Source organism: Notolabrus celidotus, chromosome 5, assembly GCF_009762535.1.
Source record: "Notolabrus celidotus isolate fNotCel1 chromosome 5, fNotCel1.pri, whole genome shotgun sequence".
Lineage (NCBI taxonomy): Eukaryota > Metazoa > Chordata > Actinopteri > Labriformes > Labridae > Notolabrus > Notolabrus celidotus.
Genome location: NC_048276.1, coordinates 12,368,922 through 12,393,777, shown reverse-complemented (window position 1 = coordinate 12,393,777; position 24,856 = coordinate 12,368,922). Strand labels below are relative to the sequence as shown.

Here is a 24,856-nt window from a genome sequence, read left to right as displayed (position 1 = left end):
TGTGTTTGTCTGGGGTGACATGCTGAGATGACCCGCCTGCACGTTATCACCCACTGTGGTTGTGGTCCTTACAAACAGTGACCTCAAACATGCATGTTAAGCCTATTTTTCAAACAATGATCTCTACAGTGGTGGAACAGATTTCCAACATTCAAAGTAAACTTGAAACAACCATCTCCCTTCATTATTCTGCATGTTGAACTGTGAAGCTAGCTTTAACTAACCAGTGTTGGTGGGAAAATGACCCTGGGATGATGAAGCAGTAATGCCACTGAGTTTTTACTGTATTTAAAACAGAGATTTAAGTCATAAAAAGTCAAATCCAAATGTCCTTGTGTTCCCACACATAACCAACTCATTATGCAGCATTGCCCACAAATCAAAAGCCTTGTGACAACAAGGTTAAAGCAGTCTTTTAAACTCCTTGGTAATTGACCATCCAAATGTCATACTTGTAATAAAACAAACACAGACGATGACTGTATATAACGCCTTTGGGATCTTTTTTCACAAGCAGAGATTATTACTAAGTGGCTGGAACATCAGTCATCATAAGATGTTGTTTGCACTGAAGCTTCATCCCTATGTTCTGACCTCCTGTACTTTTGTCTTCCTTTGTCCCAGACACCAGACAGACTTCAGTTCGCATCGGATCAATATCATCTTACTTAGAGTGATCTCACACCACATTATTGCTCCTTTCACAAGATTATGCATCTGATATCCTACAAACAACCAGTAAATATTAACTACGTTAGAGGAACAGTTAACAGTTTCTTTAGCTGTTATAAAACATTGATTATTGTTTGATGTTAAGAGGTATTTTTTTTAATGTGATAAATAACATTTTAGTGACTAACTGGGTGAGATTCGCTTAAATGTTTCAGGTTTAAAGCAACATACACTGAAGTCAGAGAGGGGTTTCATTGTATTTTAATCAATCTGAAAGTGAATGTTAAGTTTACAAATTTAACTTAGGTTAGAAAATACATTATCATGGTCATTAGCCCAAAGTGTAAGTGTATAAATAACCCAACAGTGACCATTGTAGGGTTTATTTCTGAAAGCTGTTGATTAAGGGTTGATGGTGATATCAAAATAGTCTCTGTTGACCTCTTCTAACAAATTGAATTGTTTCAAAGTTATGTCATGTGAGAAAACAATGAAATGTACTTGGGCTACATTTGCTACGTAAACATAAACGTCCAATTAACCCTCCTGTTCTGTTTGTTTCTCTGGAACAGCAATAATGTTCCGGGGTCAATTTGACCTGGGGAATATTCAATTATCCAAAAGTGTCAGAACCCCAAAAAATCCCAATGAACATTTTTTCATTATGAACTCCATTACTAACCATTTAAATCAATATTTGGTGCAATGGTGTTCTTTAATTCTCACAGATCATGGTTCAATGAGGATAACTCACTTGTTTTTCATTTAAATTCACATTAAAACTTTTTTAAATGCACATTGGAAAGATCTGAATATAAATACAAAAGTTTTACATGAAGTAGATTTTGTTTTATTTTATTTTTTATTTTTATTTTTTATTTTTTAATGAATTGATGTTGCTAAATTAACATGTGACACCTCTTCTGTCACATGCTGCCTGGATTTTTAGGCTGTTATTAGCTGGTTTGGAAGGCATATATTGCCTAAAATGTGAAATAAACCATTTTATTTTTATATGTTCATTTCACCTATTAAGCCAAGCAAATACGTTTCACACCAAAAAATACTTTTAACATTTTTATTTTTATTTTTGAACTTTAAAAAGGGTAAATTTGACCCACAACATTACAGGAGGGTTAAGTACGTTTTCATCAAGTACGTTTGGTGCCAGAAATACTACTAAGCTGTGATTGTATAATTTACAACATATCAATGAAGAAAAGTGATTTATTGGAATAAACCCCTTGAGATGTGTCATCTCAGAGAGGGGTCTCAATCATTAGCACATGTCCAAAAGTCAAACAACTGGAAACATTTAAAAGCTATATTCTGAAAATGTATCTATGCATAGCTGTTTTATTATTACTAACTTGATCACTGAGACCCAAAAGCCAAACAAGGACGTCTAATTGTACGAGTTGGGAGGGAAAACAAAATCTGCATTTTCTGAATTCCCCTTGTCTGATTATTGTGAGCTGCAGGATTACATGTAGCGATGTTATAAACTTAAATTTCTTGATCTGGACATAACCTTGAATCTTCTTATCAAGTAATGAGGGTTTATAAATGAATCCCAGGTACTTTACTGCAAAGGGAAACAGAAAGATAATACTCTACCTTCAATTATGTGCTTTCTGGAGAGTCCTCTCTCTGTCTCTGCTCTGAGGAGAGAAGAAAATACACATTACTGATGTTCCATTCAAATGATGAATGTAAAAAAAAAGTCTTTGAGAGTTGTACTTACTGGCCACCCCAATAGATCTTTGTTGTGATGACAAAACTTGAGCGCCTGGCAAGGAAACAAGATGGTGTGATTAGGAGGACTGTTAATTAAGAGTAAAGCCTGTTTTTTCTACTATTATTTCAACTAAACTCTACTAATGCTTTATACTATACAAACGTCTAACAGGAGCAGTTTTCTTCCTGCCTGCAAGTTTTGGTACACGTAAATAGACTTAGGACTAATGCTACCTTTTTTAAATCATAAATTATCTCTGTATTTTTCTACAGATCAAAAATGTCTCAAATATTCCCAAAATGTTTTATGATCTGGGACTTTGTTTTCACATGGTATCATTTTTATCCTTTTATAGTCTTTCTGAGGCTTAAGCTCCTCGTTTATCTAAAAAGTATGGATTCCCCTTGAGATATTTAAATAGCGCCCCTTTTCCAACAGTAACAAAACATTTGGAATGCAGTGCATTTCAGAAAAGCAAATCATTTTAATCATTTATCAAACTTTCAAGAATATTTTCATGATTTAAAAGAGAAACTAATCTTTTTAATTACATCTGACTGTGTGTTTGAGAGAATGGGTAAGTTTACCTCCATCCTTTTTTCTTGATAATGTTCCCCAGAGTGATTTCAGCTCTGTGGAGAAACACATCATTTATTGTAACGAGTTCAAGTCAAAATGAAAAACAGCATTAAAGGGATTGTGTGGCTGTATCAGAAGATTTGAAGTGAATCTATAAGTACTGATGGAAAAAGTTTCCACATGTAAAACAGAAGTAGAAGTTTGAATCTGACCTTCCAGAGGCGTACACCTCTGCCGTGTCAAACAGATTCACCCCGTTCTCGTACGCTATGGCCATCAGGTTCTCTGCCATCTGTGGGAAGACAAAAATGGACACTGAGAGAGAGAGGCGATGGATAAATTCCAATTACCCGGAGGTCGACCGTGAAGGGCGCTATGCAGGGAGGATAATACAGAAGATATAATATCTCACAGAGCAACTATAGTTCCCAGGTATGAGCTCTGTGGGATTTTCAAACATGCCTTTAATTTAAAGCAGCAAGATTTCTTCTCAGCTCCGGGTGTTTTCAACAAAAGAGAAACAAGTGAACGTGCTGAGAAATCATACAAACAGAGTGAAAACAGAATCCTCACCTCATCGGAGATCTGTGATCCAAATGTCACCCAGGTGCCTGAGTGAGAGCAAGAGACACAAAGGTTTGTTTTATTTTGGAGGGCTCAAACAGAGATAAATATTTCCCTGACTTCAAACCAACTCACCTAGCCCGAGGCAAGAAACACGCAGGCCTGACTTCCCCAGGTTCCTTTGAGAAATGAGAGAGAGGACAGAAGCTCAGTATGAACAATGGAAACAGTCAGAATGATTGATGGTTATTTACAATACATGACATTATACAGTGGCTTCAAGTGTGAGGGGGAGCAGCAGAGAAAATAATCCTGCATAATCAGAAGACTTGGTTACCTGTCATTCAGTTGTACTGAGTACTTTTACTATGTGCTGTATATACATATATATATATATATATAAATACATTCATATATATATATATCATCTTGGCTTAAAATATCCAGTGTTGAGACGCTGATTCACTCAGCAGTTAAATTGCGTGCCTTATGTGCAGAGAGCGTATAGTCCTTGAAGCAGGCAGCCTAAGCCCAGTGTTAATTCTGAACTACAGCCCTTCACCATGTGTTGTTTCACTCTCTCTCTTCCATGTTTTCTCCTCTATTCACTGCCCTATCCATTCAACAAAGGCATCAGAAGCCAAAAAAGTCATCTTCAAAAAACATATATCCAGTGTCTTGTTGAGTTACATTTTGCTGCTCCTTAAACAGCTTCAATAACCACATTTTAATTTAATGATCTAAAGATATGATGAACTGTTGAGTTAAATAGCACTACGTGAAGGTAGAGCACATTTTGCTGAATATGCCTCATACCATTATGTATTAAAGAATCTACACTTTGACTGTCAGCATTAACCCCTTAATCAAAATGCAGTTAAAGCTGCTGTTGGTGGTCGTGATATAAACATCAGTTCTGAGAGAGATTTCGAATCTCAACACTACCCCTCCTCTCTCTGCTCCCGTAACCCCGCCCACAAAAGATTGTTGTGCGCATAGACATATAAAGAATAGACACCGCATTGGCTGCTGGGGCGCAAGAAATACAGCCGCCATCTTGGTCCGCTCAGCCTACCCATGGTCCTACCTGTAGACGTAAACTGAAGCAGCAGAGACTTCAAGATGCCAGAGCACCGTGCGGCAAAATACCTATCAAATATCACATATATCACATATCAGAATATTCTATGACTGTTAAGCCCACTATGAATATTAAAATACACCGAACCATGTGTCCTGTATCATACCTCCATGTATGACGTTTGCAGAAAATCAGTTTAGTATTCAGCGAGTTATGAGTGATTAAATGCGCTGACACTTAATTGCGCCTGCCAAACAGATTACACTGAGTGGAGCGGGTGACCGGACCAAGATGGTGCCCCCATTGCTCGTCAGCGGCAATAGGTAGTAGCGGTTGATGGGGCGTCTACTCTTTATATGTCTATGTATGTGCGCGTCCTATGAGGAAGTAGTGGCTTCCAAGCCAATCAGGGTGATGTAGTGGGGCCGCCACTCGACCAATCAGGACAGAGGGTCGGGGAGTAGCTCTGATTGGTCCGTGATAACGGGAACAAGGGGAATAATAACATTGCTTGATATTAAGGCATTGGAAAACACAGAGATTTCGCCATAATCTCAAATTACTTCACTTACAGATGAGTACCGATTGGTATTATGACCTTTTCTCCAAACCCAGCAGAAAAAAGTACAGTTTTTTTGCACCATTCCTACCAACAGCAACTTTAAGGTCCAAAATGAATGCATCATTTTTTAGAATTGTGTGGTGTTTTGTTCCTTTTGGCCCACCGTAGTTAAGTCGCCGCAGCATCTTCCTGCTTCCTGCTGCCACAGTGATGGAAATAATGATTCGCTTTTAAACGGCACATTTCAATTAAGAAAAAGCTCAGAGACAGCTCAGGGGACGAGTCAGATGGAATATGCACTTTGTGTTAATAGAATTAAAATATCATGGAAGTACTTCAGGTTTTAGTTACCACCTTCGAGCTAAGAATACAGGTGCAGCTAATCAGACTTATTGGTGTAACTGCGTCACAAAAGCTGCCAGAGCGTTATTTGGTAGTGCACAAGTCTGAATTACTGCAGACCTGTGGATAGAACTAAAATGAAGAAGTAAACTACAGAGCTTGCTGTATGAGTGAAAACAGACTGCAGGTCAGGCAATAATGTGGAAGACTTAGCTCTCAGGGAAGCCCTCAGGTTGGCATGTATTGCTTTTCATTGTAAATCTGGACTTAATGCAAAATAATGGAATTTAAAAACGGAATTATTCAAATGAATTGCAATTAAAAACATGAATCATTTGACAGCCCTAAAATAAACATTATTGTAATGGTCCTTTAACCCATTAAGTAGATTACTTTGTTGAAGTTTCTGTATAAAGTAAAGTAAACAATGCTGGAAACCAATAGAAAAATGTGGATTCTTAAATGGATCATGAATATGCAAACACCAACACGCAAAAGAAATGAACTGATAAATTATAGATGTAACACCAACAAGGCGTTGTTCATAAAAATGAATAATGACAAGATAAAGACACTAATGTGAACGTTTCTTGCTCCCATATTATTCCTGGATGTAAATACTTCCTGCTGCTGCGTGAGAGTCTTTCTCGCCTCTGGTTAAATGACTGCCTGTGCTAATTATTTCTGAACAATCAACCTTTTCTCCTTCCCATGTTAACAGTTCAGTGTGCTACTGAGGGTCAGTGAAACAGCTGGAGGGAATGAGGCTCAGCTCAGATAGAGTCCAGGCTGAAGCCCTTATTGGTCTGTGTGTGCGATACGGCCCAAAATGTTCCATACGCCAAAGAGGAGTCCATTACCCAACATGCCACATCTGATTATCCACACAGCTGAATTTTTGACAAGCGAGCTGGAAGAGACAGAGAGCCACATTTCTGACCGCGAGAGCATGTACGGCTGAAAATGATGTGGGCTTCATTCTTGCTCTCCTCCTCCTCCTCCTCCTCCTCCTCCTCCTCCTCCTCCTTCTCCTCCTCCTCTATGTGTGCTCACCCCCATTCTAATTAGCCGGGGAGCCAGCTGGAGAGGAGCAGAGGAGCTGCAGTGCAACTCGCTGCTCGCCGTCTTTCATCTCCTCGCCTCTCCCCTCTCTCTCTGCCTGCCTGCCTGTCTGCCTGCGTCCGCCACAAATAGCCAAATGCAGAAAGACAGACTGTCAGAGCATTTCGACTCAGTCCAACGAGTCCTGCTTTTATTTTCTCCAGTCTATTTTTAATGCCTGACCTGAGCTATTTTTAGATTCCTGCATATGTAAGCGTTTGTGTCCCGCTGTGTATATGAGCGTTTTGTGTGTGTATTCATGTGTGTGCTGCTGCGTGTGGGTGTGAACCGCATATTGTTTGTGTCCTTTTCTTTAACTCTGTCAAAATAGCACACAGGTGGAGGGTTAGGAATGCTACACACAGTGGAGGGTTTGATGATGATGATTCCTTGTTTGGTTTTCTGGCTAAATGCCGTTCACAGTTTATTGACCAATCACAGCTCAGACTGCTTTTACAATGGCTTTGAACACTGGGAGTAAACGGGAATACAGCTCTTGGGAGAGAAATACACTTCAGAGACTGTTTTTTTCCTCCGCCTTTTTTTTACATTCGTTTTTCTCCTTTTTTCAGTTTTGTTTGTGACAGCCGTCAAATTATGGTTTTTTTTTGCCTGAACTTCAGCTAGAGGGGGGTGAAACTAAAATGTTTTCCCTAGCAACATTTGACAAGGTTATACTAATAGCAGCATCTGTGAAAATATTGCTGCCAATCAAAGCACCTTCAAGGATACTACTGTACCAGCACACTGAAGACAAATATGAATAACATGTTGACACTTTGGCACCTAAAATTAGCATTTTTTCATTATAATAAGCATATTGTTTTAGTTGATACAGTATTAATATCAGCAGCTATTCAAGATTAGATATACTTTATTGGTCCCCCATTGGGGGAAATTCTTTTGTTACAGCAGCTTACAACACGGGACAGGGGAATACAACAATGTACTAACATAGTTACAAAATATAATAAAAATAATAATAGCAATGATCAAGGTAAAATGAAATAAAATAAAATAAAATAAAATTAAATTAAATTAAAAAAAATAAAATAAAATATGACAACTATTACAGATGTATACGCACTATGTACACCTATCTGATAAATAGAAAGTAAGGTATGTTATTGCACGGATACAGGGAGGTTTTTGTTGAATTGATTCCATTTTATGTAGTCCATTTTACATCTTCATCATCCTGTACAAAAAGCCTATTATTTACACTAGAGCTACCTTGCTGGTTTATATAAAATGTAAATTGATGGCCTTAATAAACCCTGATCCAGCCACCTTAGGCGCACAAGAGGACACACTTCCCTTTAAAACCAAACTGTGAAGAAAATCAGGGAGGTAATGCGTGACATCTAAACATGAGTCAGCACCACCAGGAGAATGTCAGGCATCCAGCCGCATCTACAACACAAATTCACACTCTTTCTGTTTTTTGGAGTGCTAGTGTATAATGTGCTTTTTTAAAGATGGAACATAAGAGCAGGAGGCCGACAGACTGACATGTTTGGTTAACATGTGTGTCAGCACATCATTACAGGAGCAAATGAGGGACCAGCATGCATTAGTGGCTGGATGTATTGATTGATGTGCAACATAAAATACAATTTGTTGCGCGTGCGCGCGCGTGTGTGTGTATCCAGGCAAAGGAGGATTGTATTGTTTGTGTGTGACAACTGGCCGCCCCCTCCCTGCTCTCAACTCCAGCTCTCTCTCTGCAGTGCTGCAGTCTGCTAAATTACTATCAGTGAGTCTGGAGAGACACATGCTCGCTCTTCTCCTCTCACTATTGCTTTCACGACAGCATCTCCCACACACACACACTGACGCACACACACAAACACACATGCATGAACACAGACACTCAGCCTGTATTTCTTTACGCTGATTTTGGAGATGATGTAAGAAAACCAACAGTCTAAGCTGTGCAAGCATCAGCGAGGCCACTCCATGCTATCAAGTGAATATTCACGCTTGATGTGAATTTCACTCCAACACAGGCACAGATCTGCATACGCTCATGCATGAATGCACTCATGAGCCGGGCACACAGAAACACACAGAAACGCAGATGCTCTCTCTCTGTAGATCTTTCATAAATAAGCCTGCCTGTGTTTTCTCCTCTACTTTCCCTCCCAACATAAATCACAAACTCCAAACAAGGTGATTACAGCGACCCGGCTGCTCCACGCATTATTAATGGAGGAGAGAGAGAGAGGGCGGGGGGCAACACAGGTGCTCTGTCACAGTGTAGTCAGCATTTTAACCTGTGCTGACATTTACAGTTAGTTTTCACCTGAGACAGGAGGGAGACACTCTCTACAGATGGTTAGGTGCAAATGATGGGAGATTTTTTTTTCTTCTTGCAGTTGTCATAAAATGCCACACACATGCTGAGCAGGCTGTTCTCCAGAGGGGAGCACACCTATATTAATAACACTCAGTATCTCGGAGTGTGTGTGTCTGTGTGGTTGTGTGTGCTCATACAGGCGGTTCCTGAGCACTAACTGTGGGAAGATGGTCGCCTGTCTGTTCCTTTTTAATAACGCTGTATACACTGTCTCAAAGTGGCAGAGGATCATTTCACTCAAACTAGAGTTTCTCAGTCAGTGTGGAGGCTGCTGCCTCTACTTCAGTGCAATGATTCAATCTTTATTTTGTACAATTCTCTTAGCACCTCATTTTTATGAATACAGTGCAAAATGATGACAAAAGTTATCTAATGACACTGCAGGACTTAGCTGTACTCTCTGTTATATTTATTAAAGCTGGGGCTGGTAGTCAGATTTAGATACACTTTTTGTTATGGTTAAAATGATCTTTTTGTCCTGATGGCAATCAATACATAATGTGTTCTTAAAAAAGAGGGGGGAAAAGCTGCTATCTACAGCCGGAGTTAACCTGGGAAAACACCAACCAATCACCGTCATTAGGGTCCAAAATATGAAACCAATCAAATCCCGTCCTGCCGTTCTGCCCGCCTCCTGCGCTTACATTTCCCCGGTGTGCACTCCGAGTCTCCGTCCCCTGTCTCTGCTTCCCCTGACTCTACTGACTGCCCCTCTCGCTCGACCTCGGGCCTGTCCCCTCTGACCCGATGAAGTGCTTTGCTCAGGACTGTAGTCCAGATCAGAGTCTAAAAAGCTCTCACCACGGGGGCTCTGACAAGCAAAAGAATTAATGACATTTAGTAAGTCCTACAGAAAATGTATATGTATTGTAGCGTCCGTCCAGACGCTGTAGGGATGACGAGCCGATTCATGAACACATTGAGCTTTAATAACCGGTCACTGTCGGCCGTGATCACGCCAACCAACAGAGTAACAATCGATGTTTGAATTATGAAGAACTTCTCCCATCTGTCTCTCCTCTCTCCCGCTCGCTGTGAGTTGTGAGTACTAACAATAGCCATGTTTGTTTGTGTTTTTAACTTTCACGAGGACCGGTTTTGAATCAGTCACGATCATATGGTCATGAATCAGCAGCGCTCATGCATGTGAGGGGGGGAGGGGTTAGACGGAGTCCTGAGGAAATGCTGCATTCAAATTCATGCTGACTCCAGATTGATTGAACCCCAGATTTAAGGCTCCTGTAGGGAACTTTCTGTTTGTGCCAATTTTGGTGCCCCTTGTGGACAACGTGATACCTCTTATCCTGTACATGTTCAAGTCATGTTTTCCAACTAAAAATCTCACTCTGATGTTTGTAGCTCTTGAATGTATCACTCATTGTGATTATCTTAAGTGCAAAATTTAAAAAAATACTTTACTAATACTCCTTTTTACCATGCAGTAAATCGTCCGTTCTGACACCAACCCCCTTGCTGCAGTTACAGACATTAAAAACTACAACAGAGAAATTGTCAACCTTGGTTTTGAAGATCATAAAGAGGCCTCACTGTTAATTTCAGATGGTTTAATATCCAGTGGAAAACTCCCCACAGGAGCTTTAAAAGGACCCTACCTGACAGACTGAAACAGTGCTGGAGTAAAACTCCGTTTTAACAGTCACAATCCTTTAGCATACCCAAACAGCCGTCTGCTTTGACCCGCACGATTCAGAGAGAAATCCCCGTAATTCTGCTGAGCATCATGAAATACCAGATATATTATAACAAAGACAAGAAAAACTTTCTACAAGAGTTGATGCCACCATAACTGATTAAAAGTATTACTCAACTCTGAGAGAGAAGAAACCAGAGTAAATGTGACAGTGCTCTCATTCTTACGTTGGCTATTATTAATTAATTAGGCTAAAGAAAAGACTTTTCCTGTAATGTGATGTTTTTAAAAATGGTTATGAAAGTAGGTCTGTTCTAATCATAAAATACACACACTGTGTGGAGCAGATGAAGAAAACCCCTCATAAACATGGACTCTCTCACTCTCACAGACACAAACTCTGCACTGCTCTGATCTAATGTTGAATATCCACTTCTAATTCTTTATTAGCGGTCGTGACTCTCCCATTAACTGAAGTACATAGAAGAGGCACAGCTGGGAGACTACACCAGCTTACATTACAGTTGCAGACCATTTCCAGTAGATGTGTTTGTCTCTTCATCCAGTCCTGGAGGCTAGACAGGGGGACATATGTAACATTTTTTATACTTATGATTTGAACTGGGTGTAAAAGGTGAACAGAAAACGAAACAATGGAACAATGTGTCGTCTTAATGTATTCAGAGTTTTTTCTTTTAAGAAACTCAGTGTTTGAAAAGGTCACCGCACAGTGCTGCTACCTGCAGATCTGTTTTATATCTGTTAAGACGAGGATGAAGAGCAATATAACAATATGTCAGTGTCATGGTCTGCTGCCTTGCAAACAGGTCAATAGATTTTGTAATGTTTCAATGAATTTGTCGAGGTGTATTCAAGCATTTTTAAAACATCTCAGGTACTTGTCACAGTAATATATCTTGTAAAGTTTAAAGAAATACTGAAAGACCTTAACAGATGTTTAGAACATTTTAAAGACTCCTTGAATTAGACAAAAGGCTATTCCAAAAACCAAAATAAACACAATGTCCCACTTCATAAATTTCGGACATTAAAACAAAACAAAGATCTTCAATTAAGATCATAGATCCAGTACTCTGTGAGACTTTCCCAAAGACCACATGCTGACTCTCTCTCATTAGTTTGTGTCTCTGCTCTTACGTAAGGCCATGCAGTGATGACTCTGTGTCTGCCTGAAGAGAATATCAGACTTTGACTTTGACTTTGACTAGACGGGCCCGTCCAGAGGACGTGACGTGGATCGTCTGGCCCTGATTATGATGCTCGGGGTTCAGGACAAGCTTGCTGATTAAAGCGGCTACTGATTCCATCCACAGACTCATATTGACTAATGTAAGCCTGATTAAACACCACTGACCCTGCAGTCTCTTCACATTCCGGAAAGATGAAGTTGTCTGCTTTGTATACAAGTTCCGAAATCTATTAAAAGGTCTTCTACATGCAAGTGCATAAATGTTTCAAGTGTTCTGCTGCTCCGTGATGTAGCATTATTATAACCAGTTCATGCAATATAAATAAGTAGCTGGGAAATGAAATAAGTAGTGAGGGTTTTGCAGTTTATGAGCAAATAGCGGAACATAGTTTGGAAATGTTGTAGCTAGGAGGCAGACTGAAATCAAGCAAGCTAAAATGCAGAGTGACTCTGCTTTGAACTTGTTGCAGTACCTCAAAGTGATGTCACTGATTCGTTCAGTCAACTGGAAACTTGAAAACCCAGAGAAAGAAGAGCTGAAAGTCAAGGTTGTTCCTCTCCCTCCCCTGCTTCACAAACCATTTGTTTCCAATTATAAGGCCAGATAACTATATGAGTCCAGGCTACTTGATTATCATGTAATTAACATTCATGATGAGTCCACTCTGTGAAGTCTATATTTTAGCACTGTTTGGGATTCATTATAAATTAAATACACATGCTGTCCATAGGGTTTTGTGAATGTGGGAATAGTCTGGTAGCTCGTTTTTCCACAGCTTTTTAGAGCGTTATGTAAGAGGCAACTCTAAAAGAACATTATTTCAACTAAGTGGGATCAAATTTATTCATGAAGGCTGTAAAGTTGTTGAATAAAAGTGTAACTGTAAAGACTTGTACACTGTGAGAGTCTTCGGTCAGGGCCCTTGTCACTTTCTCATATCAACAAATGACCCACATGGGTGACAGGTGGCCTTGTGGATTAAAAGCATGCCTCTTACACAAAGACTCAGCGTTACAGCGATTGCTTGTTTAATTCCTGGCAGCAATCTTTTGTTGCAAGTTTTCCCCCACTCTCTACTCCCAACATTTCATCTCTGTCTCTCTTCAGCTGTCCCTTCAATAATGGCAAAAAAAAAAAAGTGAGAAATAAATAAATAACTGACCCCCATTTATCTGTGCAGCTTGACAGGGTTCATGGTACAAACAACTCCATCATTACTTCATCAACTGCTGAGAGTTCAGCCTTTCTAATCCCACTGCTTAAGTGTGCTCTGTTAGAGAACAGTACCTCTCTGCAGCGCTGAATGTCAGGACACTTCAAACCTTAATACAAATGCAAATACAGCAGCCTTACAGCTTTACATGAGTCTGAATATTAGCTGTTGTTATTAAGGTGTTTTTAAGCTTTCTGTTGTATCAGCAATTTCTATCTCTTATGGTTCAGCTGTTTATTTTTACTCATCTATGCTGTTAAAATGTGACTTTTTTTTGTATTCGTGTCATAGCCTAAGAACTGGATGAATCAGCAACTCAGGTTTTATTTGATTTGGCAGATGCCTCTGGTCCCGCTCCAGTTCATACAGATTTTCATTCTGACTGATGCAGGTCAGGCCAACCACAACAAACAGTTATATGAGGTGAATTTAAGTGTTGTTGTGTATAACCAAAAAGAACCAAGATGGCCTCCTCTAATGAATCTGTGATATTAAAGCTCTTTTGGGGAATATTTAGCTGGTATTGAATTAGATTGACATTAATACTGATGCCTCTTTATTAACAAAAAAAATCTAACAAGACCATCAGCAATAAAAATTTGTATACTTAGTAATAATTTTTCATGTTTGTAACCACTGCAAAGGGGTAGCTGTCAGTCCAGGCAATTCAAATCAAGCTAAATAAACAGCCTTAGCTAAGTTTCTCAATGTGCAATACATTTGACTGTTAAGAGACAAAAGGGTGACGATTTATGTCAGAAAACACAACCTGGACATGTACCTGACAATCCCTGCTAAGATGAAAAACAAACCATTTCGTCCACAGGGGGCGCCAAAATCAACACAAACAGGAAGTTTCTCACAGGAGCTTTAAGTGAACATGGGGTAGTCCACATTTTTAAAAAGGATAATTGTTGACAACTAAATCAAATCTTTCCAAACACCCGTATTTTGTTTGAACGAGAAACTTATTGGATTAGATAGAAGAATTAGCAACCTAGCCTAGCAGCGTAATGCTAGCTTACATCCAAGCGGCAACCTCTGGTCTAAAATATGAGTCCAATGCAGAAGTGCTAAAAACTGCAGTTCATCGAGGATCCGCTTGAGGCTGGCTCCGGAAGTACCGGAAGTCACATACACATGAATGGGAGAAAGCCGATCTTTACAGCAGAAATAAACATGTTTACAGCCTGGTACAAAAGACGAGTGTAGTCTGGATAGCTCTTTTTCTCAATCGGCACACACTGTAGGGGGGTGAATTTTTTTCTAACGTGGCAATTTCTAAAATATTGTCCATTATTTATACAGTCTATTCTTACATCACTTGTTTTGTTCCTCTGATCGTTTGTATAATTTTGAGGCACTTTGGTCTGTACCTCTTGATAGAGCTAATTTAAAATAGAACATGATCAGACTTAATGGTAGTTTCAAATTTGTTTGGCTAACTGTTGAGTGGACAGCTGTGAGGCTAGCTGGTCAACTAGCTTCAGCTCATCATAGATCACACGACATTGGCATAACAGTCTGAAATGTTAACTGTGATAAGAGGTCATACATCGCCTTTAGACAATCATTCTTTACTTGTGAAATCCCTCTCTTTGGTAGCAAAGACCCTGAATGCTCCATGTTCTGATAAAGATCATGAGATATAGATCACAGTTCCATAGAAACAAGGAAGTGATTGTGAGATAAGATTATACAAAACAAACTAACTTACAGATACTGGATCTGTTCCAGAAGTGTCCAACATGAATGGACATTATTTTTTTAGTTTGTGTTTTTCCAGCTTAGCTCAGTAACAGGGATTTGAAGGTTGTGTATCCTCCTCTGGTTCCTCTATGGCAAGAATAAAAGAGGCCTACTGTACCTGAGGCCTCAGAGCTGTAAGAGGATGTTCAGCATCAGAGTTAGATCATAAGATCAATACCTCTCACATGTCTGTCCATTAAAAATGAAGAAACCAAGAGCAGCCAGTTAGCTTAGGGGGGAAACAGTGAGCCTGGCACTGCCAGTGATAAAACCTGCCTTTGTCCCTTGTTTGTTTAGTCCTTACAGAAACTCTAGTGTAAAAATAACACATGGTGGTTCAAGCAGGCTGTGTGCAGGACAATTTATTGGTTAGGTTCGTTCAATGATTGGAGTGCAATAATATCCATGTCAAGTGCAATACTGGGAACTGTGAAAACTTTCATATAATGTGCAATATCTTAATCAAAAGACCTCTTCTCTCTACCTGACTGTATATATTTGACATTTGTTTTATATTATTACCGTATTTGTAATAATTTATACATATTTTCTACCTGTTTTTATTTTATTTGTATTTATCACAAGCACCTCAGGAGCAGCGCTTCTAATTTTATTGTACACCTGACAGTGACAAATAAAGGCTATTCTATTCTTCCAGGCAACCAGCAGCACCTCCCACATATGTCCAGTATCTGTGCTAAGCTAAGCTAGCCTGAAGGTCCTTTATACCTTCATATTTAGCATACAGACACAGCAGTGGTATCAATGCCCTTATTGAACTCTCTGTAAACAAACCAATAGTTATCAATCAATCAATCAATCAACCAATCAATCAATCTTTATTTGTATAGCGCCAAATCACATCAAACGTTATCTCAAGACGCTTTTACAAACATAGGAGGTCTAGACCACTCTATGTCAAATTATGAACAGAGACCCAACTTCAAGACAGGGTAAGACTCAGTCTGGCCCCACCTTAATCCATCATGAGCATTGCACATCGCAGTATTTAGCTAGTTACAGTGGCGAGGAAAAACTTCCTTTTAACAGGCAGAAACCACAAAAATGTTGAACTGAAAAGCTACATAGTCGTAAGCACCGCCTTGAAGATGGCTCCTGTTGGAGTCTGCACTGCTGTTTCCATCGTTTGGGGATGGGAACACCTGATGTGCGGGAGGGGTATGGGCCGGGGTGGGTTCTGGTGGGTCGTTGTGTTTCGTCTCTGATTTATCTTATTTTATTTTTATTTTTTTATTTTTATTTTATTTCTTTTTCTTTTTTCTTACTTTTTCTGGGGGGAGGCTCTTTACCTTTCGCTGTTCTTCCTTCCTTTATAATATAATAGGTACTTGAATCACTGACACAAACTCTACCTCAGTTCAGTCAGACAACTCGCGTTTAAATTGTTTATTGTAGCAGCAAATTCATATTCATGTTTGGCGCCCAGGCTCCGGCCTCATCACTCCCTCAGATAAGTTTACATGCAGACTTTGAGGAGTGATGAGCAAAACATACTAAACACCCCCGGAGCCTGCAGGTGGAAGCTGGGGAGGCGGCGGGGAAGAAGAAAATATCAGCAATGGCACGCAGCAGCAGAGTCGTTGACAGGCAGAGGGAGAGATGGGAGATTTTTTCCCAGTTTAAATAGACCGCCAATTTGAGAGGCAGAGGGCAGGATTGGATGATGGATAAGAGAGTGGGACTCGTGACGTGTATGGCATTGCAGCTCGAGTTGTCTGCCTGAACTAGCTCGCAGGCGTCGCTCCATATATTGGATCCTCCATCAGATTTCTGACATGGAATGTGAAGGGATTGAACAGCCCCATATAACGATCAAAAATTCTCTCTCATTTGAAACGTTTACAGGCTGATGTAGTATTCCTGCAGGAAACACATCTGCGAGACACGGATCAACTTAGACTTAGGCAATGGGTTGGTGACATTTTCCATTCATCTTTTGATTCAAAATCCAGGGGGGTAGCTAATTTACTCAATAAAATAATTAATTTTACCACTTCTAGAATTATATCAGACAAGAATGGCAAATATTTAATAGTTGCAGGTCATTTATATCATATCCCCGTTTTTCTGGTGAACATCTGCGCTCCAAATTATGACAATCCAGACTTCATGAATAGACTTATTGCTACTCTACCTTTCTTGGATACTCATCTTTTAATTCTAGCTGGAGACTTATACTGTGTAATGAATCCTGTTTTTGACCGCTCCAATCCTCTCATCCTTAATTGGAGAATGACCATCACGTGAGGTCATCCCTGACCTCCTGCATCAAGGAAAATGTGACAGAGTTTTAAACTTCAGTGTTCTTCAGCTCCACTGACTCTCTAATCTGTGCGTCATACATGATCAATGACTCTCTGTCTCTCACTCATGCATTAATTAGCTGCATCCAGCTGCATCCAAAGTGCCCTGTGGCCATAAGATTATAAAAATCCTCAAGAAGTGTCCAACAGTGGCGGATAGATCTGTGCTGGAAATACACCTGACCTGCTTATCAGGTAGCTGTTGTTGGAAGAGAAGACCTGGTAACCATAGGAACGGCCAATTTGCTGAGTTTGCCTGAGTGACTTTTCGACTCACCTCTCCACAGGTCTCCTAAAAAAAGACTTTCATTTCTGCTTTCGATAGGTTTTAAAATACCCAACGTGGTCACACCTGTATACTTGGGTTTAACTTGGGAGTTCATTATGAAAGAGAACCAAGATTTTTTGATTGTCTGATTTCAATTAATTATCCTTTCAGTTACAGATATTTTCTCAGTTTCACGGCTTTAGCAATCACATAACTGTACGAAATAAACAAGATGTTTTAAAAACGATTATCTATATACATATAGAGCTGTAAATACAGTCCCTGACAAAAGCCGCTTCTCTGTTGTCTTCAGAGGTTACAAACTGGTCAGCTAGAAGTTTAAAAACTCTGAGTAAAGAAGGAAGATTCAGTGAAAAGCATCTAGCTGAGAGGAGGTTTGGGCAGGACGATATCAGCAGGAGGCTCAGGGGAGTGATAATTGCAGCAGGTGTATTCGTCTGTGACCTGCTGGTGCGTGAGGAATCCTCAGGTTAATTAGATAGCTGGAGGAATTAGAAAACATGCAGTCAAACAGAGGGAATTTACTGTTAGTGATACGTGCCATCTGGATATTAGAATTCACATGAGACCAAGTTCACTTAAAACTTCTGCCCTGTTGAGCTTTTCATTCAGTCCGTTAATGTCATGTGAAGTCATCTCCAGCATTTACTCTGCAGGGATGCACAGACTCAGTCATTCAATGTGCAGATATGTTTCATGTCCGGTTTCTGTTTCCTGACAGGCTGAATGTGTCAACAGTGTAAAATGGAGAATGTGTGACCACAGAGCCGCCGCCATCAGCAGGCTCGGCGGCCGGGTGGTATGGTGATAATGGTGATAATGGTGATGGTGGTGGTTTGAGTGGACTCAGTTGCAGAGAGGACTGATAAGCGACAGCAGTGCTGCTGATTAGAAAATAAGACTGACAAAAACTAAAGGCAGTGCCTGGGGTGTTGCCCCTGGCAACTGGAGTAGGCCATATGCTGTATAGACTTATTGTGTTGCTGCACTCTCTATTAGTGACACTTTTCCAGAGACAGCAGAGCAACCAGTAAAAAGTCAAGCCAATCAGAAGTATGCATGTGATTCTGGAGGAAGAAAGAGAAGTAGTGTAGGGATCCAGGTTTCATCTAGTGGCCTGTTCCCTTTTTAAACATCCCATTAAATGAAAACTAAATTGTCTGAGGAGAATGGCTGCAATTCAATCAACCTGATTACCAGGAAAACAGGTCATTAAAACTCTCCTCCTAGTTATTGAATTTTACAGTCCTAATGAAGGAAACATATGGTATATTATAGTCCTATAGATTCTGGATGGTACCATGTGCTTTTGCATGCACATTTATATAACTGTGCATTATTTTCCACTGCTGCAAGCTATCTTCTGTGAGTGGAGGCTGCATGAACAACAGCTCTAATCCATCAAGGTGAACTGAAATCTTAACAATAAAACATAAATTACATTCTTTTCTTACTTTTTTATCTCCTCTGTGTTTTTATTCCCTACATTATGACTCAGACTCGGTGTGCAGCAATGCTTTCTGTGCATGAGACACTCTGCTGCAGCACTATATTATGAACATTAAATGCTTTTAAAGCCTCGGAGAAAAGCCTGGTGTCCCGGGGTGATTTTAGGTAAGCTGTTATTGGAGGCAAGCTTTTTATTAATCTGTGCAAAGAGCAAAAGGCCAAGGTGAAATCTGCATAAAAGACATAAGCCTTTGGCAACACTCCTATATGCATACAGTCTGTTATACTGTGATAAAATTATGGCTGTTAGGTATGGATTATATAAGCATTTTTACATCAGCCAGTGTAGCGTTTTTAAGAGTAAATGTCATGATTTTTATAATGTCGGAGAAATCACTGCTGTGTGAGCACTCGCTGTGCTGCTTTACATCTGTGCTAATGGATACGTAGGCAGCCTGCATAACAGGGGTGGGTCCAGACTGTTTTGAGTGGGGGGGGTCCATGCAGGGTGGCATGAAATATGTCAGCGCACCCACTCGTCTGAATAATATACGGCATAACAATAGTAGAATGATATAATAACAGTAACATTTCTGTCTCCGCTAATTGTATCTACTTTATCATTAAGATAGAGACTGATTTGACATTCCTGTTCATACTTTTTCATCTAAAAGACATCACAACAAAGTGACAACACATGAATCCTCCATCCTTGAGTCTCTAAAAATGATGTATCACAAAAGAGCTTTGCATAAACTGTTGCACAAAAAAATGGAAAATTGACTGCATACAAATGCCTAAAAAATGACAAGTAGCCTATCTTAAAACAGCTCACTAAGTTGTTTCAAATATTTAGTCCTGCATCTAACCAGGCAGATAGCCAATCATGATGTTCCATTACCATATTTCTTCTCCAAAACTCAGACTCAAATTTCCACTGATGCTGAAAAATGTAAATAATTTTGGATTTTGGTGTAAAAACGCTGACTGCTAACATATGATATACCCAAAACCAACACATTTTTGGGGGGACTAATTTGTCAGAGTATTGGAATAGTGCATTAACTGGTGCACATTCTGTTTCCTGATACCCAGTACGACACTATCCGGTTTGTATCAGGGGTGTATGTGAATGGAGGGAGAGACAACCAGAAGTCCATTCATTATTGTGCAAATCTCCATGATATTAAATGAGCGTGCAAAGTCCCTCTCCTCCCTAATATTTTGGTCCGGAATCTCAAGTAAGTTAAAGAAATTGAACTTTTGCTGTAGATTTTGGAGAGACCATATGGCAGCGTGCTAGCTTAGCCAACAGGCTGCTAACCAAGTGGCAACCTCCGGTCTCAAACTATGAAGCCCATGCAGAAGTGTTATAAACTGCAATTCCTCGAGAATCTTCTTGAGGCTAGCTGCAGAAACACCGGAAACCACATAGACACTGATTAAAAAAAGACGATCTTTACAGCATTAATAAACAAGTTTACAGCCTGGTTCAAAAAACGGCTTGGCTCTACGTAGCTCATTTCTCTATTGGCACACACTGTACGGGGGTGAATTTTTTTCTAACGCGACGGTTCAGAAGATATTAAGATTACGAAACACATAGCTGTTGGCTAGGAGGCTCAAACCCCGCCTCTTTACGTCACACTTTGACTGGTTGAATTCCGCATTTCCAATATGGCTGCCGCCATTGATTGGCTTCAAAACAGCGCTCAGAAGCAGATGGGTGACGTCACGGATACTACGTCCATTATTTATTCAGTCTATGCTGCTAACTAGCCAAAAGGCAAGCTCTTTTGATTCAACTATGTTCATTGGCGAGTGAGTCAAGTATAAACCTTAGTTCCAAAAAAGTTGGGAAACTGAAAAGTTAATCAAAACAGTTTTTTGTGGTTTAAAAATCACTTAAACCATTTATTTAATTCACAATAGCACAAAGACAACATATCAAATGATGAAACTGAACAGTTTGATTGTTTAATAAAACATATATGCTCATCTTAAATTTGATGACAGCAACATGTTTCAAAAAAGGTTGTGTTACCATTGTGTTGCTCTACCTCTTCTTTCAACAACACTCAGCAAATGTGTGTGAGCCCAGGAGACCAGTTTCTGGAGTTTTTAGAGTAAAATGTCTCATTCTTGTCTGACATATGATTTCAGCTGCCAACAGTCCTTTGTCCTATTTTTTTCTTTTATGTTGTGCCAAATGTTTTCAATTGGTGACAGGTTGAAACTGCAGGCAGGCCAGTTAAGCACCCTGACTCTTCTACGATATAGCCATGCAGTTGCAGTGTGTGCGCTGTGTGGTTTGATATCTTCTTGCTGAAAAGTGCAGGGTTGTCCCTGAAAGAGGCATTGTCTGGATGGCAGCACAAGTTGCTCCAAATCCTGCATATTGTCTAGCATTGATGGTTCCTTCGAGATATGTAAACTAGCCATGCCATGGGCACTTCACATTCTCATACCATCATGGATAACGGCTTTGGAACAGTGTGCTGATAACAAGCCAGTTAATCCCTCCTGTCTTTTAAGTGTTAAGTGGAGGACAACCCGTCCATGATTTCCAAAAAGAATGCCACATTTTGATCCAGTAGACCAAAGAACAGTTTTCCCACTTTTCCTTTGTGAATCTTAAATGGGCTCTGGTCCAGAGAAGTCGTTGGCATTCCTGGATCATATTTCTTATTTCTCTTTACGTCGTACTTTTAATCTGCATTTGTGGTTGTAGTGACAAACTGTGTTCACAGACAATAGTTTTTGGAAGTGACTTGGAGCCCATGCAGTGATTTCCACTGCAGAGTCACGCCTGTTTTTAATGCAGTGCAGCCTGAGGGCCTGAAGATCACGTCCATCTAGTATCAGTTATCGGCTTTGTCACTTTTGCACAGAGATGTCTCCCGATTCTCTGAATCTTTTAATGACATTATGTTCTGTAGATGATGAAACCTACGAATTATCTGCTATTCTACAAGGAGGAACATTACTCTAAAATTCTTGAACAATTTGCTTAAAGAGTCTCTCACAGAGCAGTGAACCTCTTTCCACCTTTTCTTCTGAGACACTCAGCCTCTCTGGAGTGCTCTTTTCATTTCCAGTCATTAAACTTACCTGTTGCAAATTAGCCTAATTATTTTGGAGATGTTCCTCCAGGTGTTCTTTCAAGCATTACACAACTTCTTCAGTGTTTTGTTGTCCCTAACCCAACTTTTTTTTTAAAGGATTGCTGGCTTCATATTTAAATTGAGCATATAATCTCTATGAAGCAATAATGTTTTAATCTCAACATGTTATATGTTCCCTTTGCACCATTTTGAAAATTAAATGTAGGATTTTAATCATTGTCTCCCCCACAACTTTGGTTAGTTTCTATCCAGTTATAGCCATCTGTAATGAAATGTACTGTCTTGCATCAGACACTTCAATATCTACGTCAGTTACAAGTGGAAACAAGGTGCCAAGGGGTTGAACTTGCAAGGGGGTAATCAAATTTCCTAGGGGAGGGCAATGCCACCCTAAGCCACCTCCTGGACACACCCGTGCCGCAAGATACGCTCCAGATTCTAACAGGTGGAGCATCATGATTGACTGATCACATCACCTGCAGCCTCATCTCAGGTGAAGTATTAGCCTCTAGTGCTCATGATAATGATGATAATCTAGAACTAGTGAGATAATCTAGAGGTCAGAGGTCAGAAGTAATCAATGTGAAATGAAACCAACCCCTCAACTTCTTGAAGCTCCAGCTTTTTCTCCACCCTCACCTGTACTTCATGCTCGTGTGCCTCCCGATGGCTTCCTTCATGTGGGCATGACCCTGGGGGGCCTGCCGGGACCCAGACCCCTCCCTCGTCTTGACTGATCCTTGGGAGGTGTAGTTGCCATTACTCCCTTGTCCACTTCCACCTCCTCCTCCTCCGCCGCCTCCTCCACTACCACCACCTCCTCCTCCTCCTCCACCACCACCTCCTCCCCCTACTCCCCCACTGCTCCCCCCTGGAGGAGGAGCGGTGCGAAGGCCACAGAGCCGGTCTTCACTGCGACTCTTGAGGTTGTGCTCGGTGCAGGCAAAGGAAACCTGCATCCTGACCCTGGTTTCCTGTGTCTCTTGTTTTGTAGGCAGGTGGTGAGCTTGTAGTTTGGAGTCACAGAGGCAGTTATGTCTTTAAAGTGTTGGTGCTGCTGTGACAAAGCAGTGTTGCTCATATACAGGTTTCAGACAGGGCAGGTCAGAGATTTTGGCTGATTGCTGATGAGAGCAGGCAGGAGTCCAGTCTCTAACATGACACACACAGAGCTACCGTCTGCTCCGGCTCCTGTCTAGTGATGCAAACCTGGCAAAGGGCTTGTAGAGTTTTCACACTCACAAGATGCATCAGGGCTGCTCTCCAAAAACCATCAGGAAGCTTGTAATGCTCACAGCAGTCCTCAGACGGGGATTTGGGGATGTGGCAGGTCTAGGGAAGCCCCGCACCTCAACAGTGCAATGACAGATAGCCTAGAGATCCTCCCTGGAGACTGCTGGCCTTCTATGCACATACATGCACAGGCTCGTATGGCTTATATTGGCTGGTAAAGCACTTGATATCTCGCTGTCTTCTCTTCAGCTGAGGAGGTTGGTGGTGTCTGCCTGGAGCTGAGGAGCTCCGGAGTGTGCCGCAGCAATGACACAATCACAGCTACAGGCATCCTCGCACCCAGCGTCGAAATAAGAAGGCATTTTCTTTTCTTTTTGAATGTCCAAAAAAAAAACAGGTTGAATAACTCGATTTTTTTTTACATTGCCTAAGCGAGAGTAAACATACTTGAGATGATGCGAATTCACACAGTCAAACCCTGCCGATGCATCGTCGCCCAGCAGCCTCACGCAGCATCAATTTGATGCATGAGAAGAAGGAGATGAGAGAGAGAGAAAGCAACAATTTAGAAGCAAAATCGGCGAGGGTTGAGCGCGTGAAGTGGTTCACACATACCGGCAGCAGCTGTGCGGCTCTCCCGTTATTCCACTGAATCTCACGGTGGACCGATTTGAAAAAAATGCCGGCATCCTGGCCCCAAAATCAGAAACAGGGAACGGACGCTCCAAACGCTCGATTACGCGCTTTCTCTCTCCTCCAGCAGCATTTTATTTTATTTCTTCTCCTTCGCTTCTTTTTTTTCTCCACAAGCTCCAAAAATGTTCACGACACACAAGCAATGTGGGGGATTCAAGACTCTCTCTATCTCTCTCTCTCTCGCTCGCTCGCTCGCTCTCTCTCTCTCTCTCTCTCTCTCTCTCTCTCTCTCTCTCTCTCTCTCTCTCTCTCTCTCTATCTCTCTCTCTCTCTCACTCTCTCTCTCGCTCTCTCTCTCTCGGGTGTGATCTCTACATTTTTCATCACACCAGTGTACACACATCTCATCACATCGTCATATTATGGTATAGGGCTTGCGTGCACACACACTCACACACACACATTGCTGGGATTTTAGACTTAGAGAACATTGTGTATGCACCAGATCTTTTTTCTGCTCCCACAAGGTCTGGTGTCACATTCATTTTCCTTTAACTACACTTCACGTTTCCTCTCTGTGTAGCCTAAGTAGGGATTTCTGGTCCACCACACCCATGTATCCACGTTGAAAACAAGTCATATTACACTACCTTTTTCTGAGTTACTATCTATGTTGCATCACTGAGACTGAACTGCAACACACAGTCATCACCGACTCACAACAAAGAGCAGATACTGCACTTGCAAGTCACATCACATTACATCCCAACATGGCACAATAGCGTGGCATATCATATCACAATGCATCACATCACATCCTGTTCAAAGAGACCTGATGTGTCATTTTAGAGGCCAATGATAATAGCTCCTGCAAGGCTATGTTTACAGTCTAAACTCTGCTGCCGCATCCTTACAGGAGACTGTCAATCCCCCCCAAAAAAGTTTCACTGCATAACACAGCAGGACGAGGTGCTAAAT

The 24,856-nt window shown here is 40.7% G+C and overlaps 1 protein-coding gene across 1 annotated transcript in view; it reads right to left on the bottom strand.

Annotated features, from left to right (window-relative positions):
• LOC117812879 (voltage-gated potassium channel subunit beta-2) overlaps nt 1–24,137 on the bottom strand; it is a 30,076-nt gene extending 5,939 nt beyond the window's left edge. Inside the window, exons 1-7 of the mRNA XM_034683865.1 lie at nt 22,649–24,137; nt 3,689–3,732; nt 3,563–3,600; nt 3,202–3,281; nt 2,998–3,042; nt 2,417–2,461; nt 2,290–2,333 (exon numbers count right to left, since the gene is read on the bottom strand). Of these exons, the coding sequence (XP_034539756.1) occupies nt 2,290–2,333; nt 2,417–2,461; nt 2,998–3,042; nt 3,202–3,281; nt 3,563–3,600; nt 3,689–3,732; nt 22,649–22,968 (616 nt within the window). The 5' untranslated portion in view covers nt 22,969–24,137. The remainder of the gene's footprint in view (nt 1–2,289; nt 2,334–2,416; nt 2,462–2,997; nt 3,043–3,201; nt 3,282–3,562; nt 3,601–3,688; nt 3,733–22,648) is intronic.
• Between the last annotated feature and the right edge of the window lie 719 nt (nt 24,138–24,856).